This window comes from Propithecus coquereli, unplaced genomic scaffold (assembly GCF_000956105.1).
Source record: "Propithecus coquereli isolate 6110/MARCELLA unplaced genomic scaffold, Pcoq_1.0 Scaffold1, whole genome shotgun sequence".
NCBI classification, from domain to species: Eukaryota; Metazoa; Chordata; class Mammalia; order Primates; family Indriidae; genus Propithecus; species Propithecus coquereli.
This window is the reverse complement of record NW_012133857.1, coordinates 24,719,309-24,726,856: the sequence shown is the minus strand read 5'-3', so window position 1 is coordinate 24,726,856 and position 7,548 is coordinate 24,719,309. Positions and strand designations below refer to the sequence as shown.

The following is a 7,548-nucleotide window of genomic DNA, read 5'->3' as shown; positions in this document are numbered from 1 at the left end:
AAAGCAAACATGCAGTGGAAGAAACAGATTTCAGTAAGTAGCTTATTATTTTTTTTTTTTTAACAAACTCTACAGAAATTTCTTATTAATGCTCCTAATTTTCCTATTACGTACTATAGGGTGAATATGTTTTCAGAGCATGGACCAAATCACTTTCTTGGGCTCTCTAATGACTATTGGCATCTTTTACTGAAGTGTGTCTGTCCTTGACACTAAACCACACACAAGCATACAAAGCCATCTTCCTTTAAACTGCTTGAAAATGTAGGTATCACTTTTTATTCAAGATTTTAATATTCTCCAAATCAGATTTATCCATGTGTGGGATTTTAGATAGTCCCAAGACTTTTGCGAATATAGCATTTCCAATTTAATCTTAAGCAGAAGAATATATATTATTAAGGGATTTATTATGAAACATTTGGCAAAAAAGGAGAGGAAAGATTAACTATATAGGTAGTTTTTATTAGATTGCTATATGAGTACTAGGGAATTTTTAGAGGACTAGTTTCAAAATTACATACCTGCAAAAATTTTCATTCTACCTACTGTGAGGTATGGTATTATAAACCCAGAAATATTAATGGAGAGTAACTAAAGGGTCTCATAACTGAATTGTGTAAAATATTGCCATCTCTCTGTTGTAAAAGCCCTGGTTTTTAGGGTGTAGCTATTTCAGAGAGTCAAAATGGAAATAACACACACTGTCCACATAGCTACTGTGAAAGCTGTAATACAGAATTATCATTTATTTTGACACAATTTTTTAAGCTGTGAATATAATTTTGTAACTAATAGGAAATGTTCACATGAAGCAACTCTTAAGCCTTCTAACTTCTTAATGGATCTCTTAACCATCATAAATGGAACTGTTTCAAGGCCATGGTGTTAATAGACCTCCTTAGTAGCTCCCAATAGCCTTCTAGTCTGTAAAAGAAAACAATGCTCATCCACTCCATTAAAATACAGAAGGCATACAGTATTGAACAGTGCCTAAAAACACGGGAGAGGAGGACTGAGGAAAAGTACAGCATTGCCTGCTAGTAGAATGCAACTGCTTTAGCAATAATAATAATAATAACAATAGTAAAATCAAGATTCACTGTCATAACAAAGACCTTCACTGTACTGAACTAAAAAGTAGCATGTATGTTGTCATGGAATGTCACATCAGGGCTTGCTTTAGTATTAGATTATAGGCAGTAACACTGATCATATAGTGCAAACTAGGTAAAATTGCGTTTCACGGTGTGAAATGAACAGAGGTGCAAATGCTCAGTAGGATACCATTAAGACATAAAATGGCAAAAAATAAATATCAAAACTTTTATCAGTGTAAAAAAGTAACTGGGTTATTGTATAACCTAGAGTCTGGCAAAAAAGGCCTCAAGAAAGTTCTCAGTCTTCAGAAGTTTACAAATTAAGTGCCCTTTCAGGATTCCAGTCACACTAGAGACTCCATGCTCTCGGCAGGGTCTGACTCATCTGCAATTAGAACAGCACCATTTTTGTCCACTGTCATGGGACCATTTCCATTTTCTTTAGTGCTGACCAAGCTGAGCATTGCCTTATAGACAAATTGGTATTGTTCCTGAAAAACAAGAGGAAGACAGTTTGAGCCAAAGAACAGCTTAGTCATTTCACCTAAGGTAGAAATACCAATTAAAAATGTAAGTGTGGAAAACATACTAGAGAAACAGGAATAGCATAAATGTTATCGAAGAAAATTAAAAAAAAAATTACTTGAATCCTTTATAATCAAGACATACCTTCATGTCCTTTTGATCTCTGTCAGGTTGGAACCAATTTTCAATGTTGCCAGTTCATATGGTAATGGAATATCCATATCGTGTAACTAGAGAACGCTATACTCTAAAGCAGGGTTTCTCAACCTCAGCACTACTGACATTTTGGGCCAGATGATTCTATGTTGTCAAGGGCTGTCTTGTGCACTGTAGGTTGTTTAGCAGCATCTCTGGCCTCTACACACTAGATGTCAGAGCAACTCTCTCTGTTCACATTTGTGACAACCAAAAAAGTGTCCCGACATGGCTCTAAAGTGTGAGTCTGAATTTCAATTGATATTGGACAAGTTTTACAGATAAGCAAAGTACTTACAATGTCTGTGAATACTCCAGGCCTCATAAGATTGATCATTTTTGCAACCTGGAAAACATCCACAGCATTTTCATTCTCCAGTTGCTGGGACAGGGTAGTAAGGGCACATAACATTCCTGCTGAAACTGCTCCATACCTGGGGGAGGAAAAAAAAGTGTGATTTCAGATTGACAAAGGGACTGAATATGTTGGAATGAAATCACCATCATGTATTTTCATAGAAACTAAGTAGATTGTATGGACATCTCTTCTAGAAGACTAAAATGAATGAAGTGCTAGATGCGAGAGGGATTTGGAAGCAAGCTAGCATAAAGGTAAGATTTGTTTAGGAATGTGAAATAGCCAGACTGGTTCGTCAGATGTTTAGCTTGATATCTATGATGAAAGGAGAGGTTCAAAAGTAGACTTGTGAGAGCTGTAAAAGATTTGGTATTAGGGATGAACAGGGTGGTAAAAGGGGAAAAACAATATTAGAGAACCTTAACAATAGGCTATTGGACAGGTAGCCAGTGATGAAAGGGCTCTGAAATTTTTTTTTTAAGCAATCCTAAAGAGCTAAATTGAAGTTAGAAAATATGAAAAATAAAAATTGGAAATATGTGGCTCAAACAGAAGTCAGAGAATTTTCAAAGTTAGTTACGTATTAAGTAATTATTTTTGGCATTAAAGTGAACTTTCCAAATGAGAACACCTTCTACAGAATCCTTGGAAAAATAAATATGGTTCTCTTTGCTTCACAAAAAAAGGCTTAGAAGGGTAGTAGACTGTTTCATCGGGACCAGGTTGTCAACTTCATTTTTCATAGGAAACTGTGATGGCATATAGTTCCTGTATTAGTGATGAGAAAACAGATGGATTAAATGAATTGTTCAAGGTGGTATTGCTGATTGGTGGCAGAAATGAGACTAGACCTCCAATACAGTGTACCTACTGTTCTCTTAAAAATGAGTCAATATGTAGTTTCTGAATTCATTCTTATGTGAAATAAAAAATGACACGTTTTACATCTTTAATACAAATAAGACCAAAGTCCTCCTTAACCCCCACCCCAACTTTAGAGCAAACCTTTCTAGAGGTAAAAATTGTTGCACATTTAGATACAGCCTTCCAGATTCAGGTATATCACAACATTTCAATCCAGCTCATTATTTACTCATTTCCCCACTGACGGGCATTCAGCTTGTTTGTGTCTTGTGCACATTAGCATAGGTACCATGACTAGAAGAGCTGGGGTCACAGGTATGCCCGTTTTTAAAGACACTGCCATAGTTCTTTCCCAAGTAGATGTTATCTGTTCATACTCCTCCCAGCATGAGAATACTGGTTTCTCCTCATCATTTTAATTTTAAGTGCTTTTGCCAATCCGATGGGTGAAAGGTTGTATCTTGCCATTGTTTTAATTTGCATTTCCTTGATTACCACGGAGGCTGAATATCTTTTTATGTTTATAGATCATCTGTATTTCCTTTTCTGAAATTGCCTAATTAATATACTTTGGACATTTTTCTATTAAGTTTGTCTCTTTCAGTGGATTTATAGGAGTTATTTTATAATATCTGTAGTATGTGTTGCAGGCATTTTTTCCAATCTCTATTTCTCTTAACATTGTGGTCATTTTTGTTCCATTAAAGTATAATTTAGATGTAATCAAGTTTATCAGTCTTTTATTTTTGGTTTTTTGAATCTTGTTTGAGAATGCTTTCTCTAGGCTAGTATTTTAAAGATACTCTTCTATATTTTCTAGTTTAATTTTTTTATATTGTTCAATTCATCTCATTCTTATTCTTGTTTTGATGTAAGGGGGGTCTGATTTTAGTTATTTTTCTAATAGATAACCAGTTGTCTGGCAATTTTTTTTTTTTTTTTTTTTAGACAGAGTCTCACTCTGTTGCCCTGGCTAGAGTGCCGTGGCGTCAGCCTAGCTCACAGCAACCTCAAACTCCTGGGCTCAAGCGATCCTTCTGCCTCAGCCTCCTGAGTAGCTGGGACTACAGGCATGCGCCACCATGCCCAGTTAATTTTTTCTATATATATTCTTAGTTGTCCAATTAATTTCTTTCTATTTTTAGTAGAGACGGGGTCTCGCTCTTGCTCAGGCTGGTCTCGAACTCCTGAGCTCAAACAATCCGCCTGTCTCGGCCTCCTAGAGTGCTAGGATTACAGGCGTGAGCCATCGTGCCCGGCCTTGTCTGGCATTTTTAATTAAATAATCTGATCTTGTTGGCATGAGCTTCCCTTTTATCATATACTAAATTTTCATATATGCAGGCCTATTTCTGAACTCTATTTTGGCCCTGCCCTGTATTCTGTTTGTCTATTTTTTGTACCACTCCACAGTTGTTTCAGTTCCTTGGTAAGTCTTGATATCTGATAAAGAAAGTTTCCATAATAGTCTTGGGCCTTCATATTGTTTTTAGTGTTTCAAACATATATTATTCATTTTCATTTTTTACTTATACACTCATTTCCAAATACCTCTAACCTTCTAACCCACTCTGTCCTGTTTCATAGTAATTTTGAAGCCAGACTGTCAAGGAACACAAAAAAATTATTGGAATTTTTATTAGGTTACATTGAATATATAGATGGATCTGAGAAAATTAACATCTTTTCAATTTGGAGTTTTTCTGTTCATGAACATGGTGTCTTTTCTCCATTTATTCAGGTTTTTTATAACTTTTAACTAGGTTTTATAGTTTTCTTCATAGTCTTTGCCAATTTCATTTTAGGTTAACTCCTAGGTTCTTTAGAGTTACTATTACCCCTAAGAATGGCCTTTTCTTGTGACATTTTGTTTGGTTTCAGTTGATGTATAGGAAGGTTATTGATTTACACATGGTGAACTTGTACCTAGTCACACAGCAGAACCCTGTTTATGTTCTAATAGTCTGTGGATTCTCTAGGTGGTTGGCCGCATCTTTATTTGCCAATATTGCCTGTTTTGCCTCTTTTCAACTTTTATACTTCTTATATCTTTTGCTTTAATTGGTTGGTTAGAACCCAAATAGTTTTATGTACTAGCACTGAAAACAGGTATCATGTGTCATTAATAGTCAAGCTTCTATGTTCTCAAGAGTAAATGAAAATATTTGGTATACAGACTTCTGGTAAATAACATCAAGTTAAAGCAGATGCTTTCCGTTTTTAGTTTGCTAGGAGTTTATTTGGTCATGAATGGGTGTTACTTTATTGTATGCTTTCCAATATCTATTGCCTTTTTTTTTTTTTGAAATCCCTTTAATAATGTCCTGAATTCACTCTAGATTCTTGGTAATATTTAGCCAGCTTTACATTACCAGGATAAATCTTAATTTTTTTCATGATGTGTACTTCTTTTACTGTAAAATACTGGGTTTTATTAAATGGTATTTTATTTACATTTTTTGCATCCATATTAAAATAAGTAAGATTGGCTTATACTTTTCCATTCTGGTGCTAGCCTTGTTTGTTGTTTACATTGAGGTTCCATTAAATCGTCTCTCTGTGTTACTGTTTAAATGTAGCCCTGGTCAGGACTTGTGGTCCCTAACAGTTGGAGAACTTGTTCTTTAATTCAGTTCTTGGTAATCACTAACATATGCTGTGCTCTTACTATGTGCCAAGTTCTCTTCTAGGTATTTTACATGCACCAATTTGATCTTCACAATAACCTTATGATGTGGGTGCTGTTATTATCTCCATTTGAGATTAAAGAAATAAGATACATTCAGAAGAAGTAACTGGCTAAAACCTCATAGTGAGACTACAGCTTAAATTTGAACTGATACATATAAATGGCTGAGAACAGAGATGTGTTCAATAAATGTTATTTTATGTTTTTTTTTGTTTTTTTTGAGACAGAGTCTCATTCTGTTGCCCGGGCTAGAGTGCCGTGGCGTCAGCCTAGCTCACAGCAACCTCAAACTCCTGGGCTCAAGCAATCCTCCTGCCTCAGCCTCCTGAGTAGCTGGGACTACAGGCATGTGTCACCATGCCCGGCTAATTTTTTCTATATATTTTTAGTTGTCCAATTAATTTCTTTCTATTTTTAGTAGAGACGGGGTCTCGCTCTTGCTCAGGCTGGTCTCGAACTCCTGAGCTCAAACGATCCATCCACCTCAGCCTCCCAGAGCACTAGGATTACAGGTGTGAGCCACTGCGCCTGGCTTTATTTTATGTTTTTATGTGGGCTTAAAGTTTATTAGTATAAAGTTATAAATAGTCTCAAATGCTTATTTTATGTCCTTTAAAATATCTGCATTATTTTTAGCTTTTTATTATAAGAGACATTAAACAAACACAAAAGCACAGTAGTATACTAACCTTTAGGTAGCCTTCATTCAGTTACAACAATCATCAGCTCATGGCCATTCTTGTTTCATCCTATTTCCTCCCCCATATATTTTGAAGCAAACCCTAGGTATTTTATTCACAATTATTTTAGTATAACACCCTAAAAGATAAGGACTTAAAAATGAACATATTATCACACCTAAGCAAATTAACAATTCTCAAATATTTTTAACGTAACTATAAATGGTAGATTTATTTCCTTCCTAAGGTTAATTTATGCCATTTAAAATTTTTATCTTCATTATATTTTCTGAAGCTGTATTTTTTATTAGACTTCATTGCTTAAATTTTATTGTCTCCTTCCCCCATTTCATTACTGTTTGCTTTTGTCTTTTCATTCCTTGGACTTTTTGTGGATTTATCTGGTTGTTTTTATGGCTTGAGTTGAAAGTTTAGTTTGTTTATTTTTAATCTTTTCTTTGACAAATACAGTTTAGGCTATAAATTTTTTTTTTTCTGTGTATAGCTTGGCTCCATTCCAGCAGGTTTTGAAATGCAGTACCTTCACCATCATTTAGTCTTAAGTATTTTGCAATTTCTGTTTTGATGACTTCTTTGACTCATGAATTATTTGTAAGCAGTTGTAAAGGTAAGGATTTTAGTTTCTAGGTGTAAGGATCTGGGATTTTACTTCATTGTTGGTTGCTAATATTAATGCATTGTAATCAATGGATGTGGCCTTATATTTGTTTTGGGGGAATATATTGGAATTCCATTTATGGTCAATTTATATAAATAAACCATTTGTGTTTAAAGAGACTATAGGTCTCTTCATACAATCTCTCTTTGGTGTAGACTTTTCTATATCACTGTCAGATCAAACTTTTTAATTGTGGTATTCAAATTTTCCCTCTGCTGCTGTTAAAATGTATCCTGATCATTCAGTTTAATTATTCAATACTTGACTCAATTCTTAGAAAACCTCAACTGTTATTTGTTCCTGTTTAACCTGTCTTTTGTCTTCTCATGGACCACTTCTTAGACATGTTAGAACTTCTATATCTAGCTTCCATATCCTAGTTTTATTTCAGCTTGGTCCATTCTACTACTAGCCCATCTCTTAAAATTTTAATTTCACAAATTTTGTTATTTTTTCCA

At 34.7% G+C, this 7,548-nt stretch overlaps 1 protein-coding gene across 1 annotated transcript in view; it reads right to left on the bottom strand.

The window, feature by feature from the left end:
- Positions 1 to 724: 724 nt before the first annotated feature.
- PTPRG (protein tyrosine phosphatase, receptor type, G) overlaps positions 725 to 7,548 on the bottom strand; it is a 703,838-nt gene continuing 697,014 nt past the window's right edge. Inside the window, exons 29-30 of the mRNA XM_012665722.1 lie at positions 2,119 to 2,254; positions 725 to 1,591 (exon numbers count right to left, since the gene is read on the bottom strand). Coding sequence (XP_012521176.1) covers positions 1,445 to 1,591; positions 2,119 to 2,254 — 283 coding nt within the window. The 3' untranslated portion in view covers positions 725 to 1,444. The remainder of the gene's footprint in view (positions 1,592 to 2,118; positions 2,255 to 7,548) is intronic.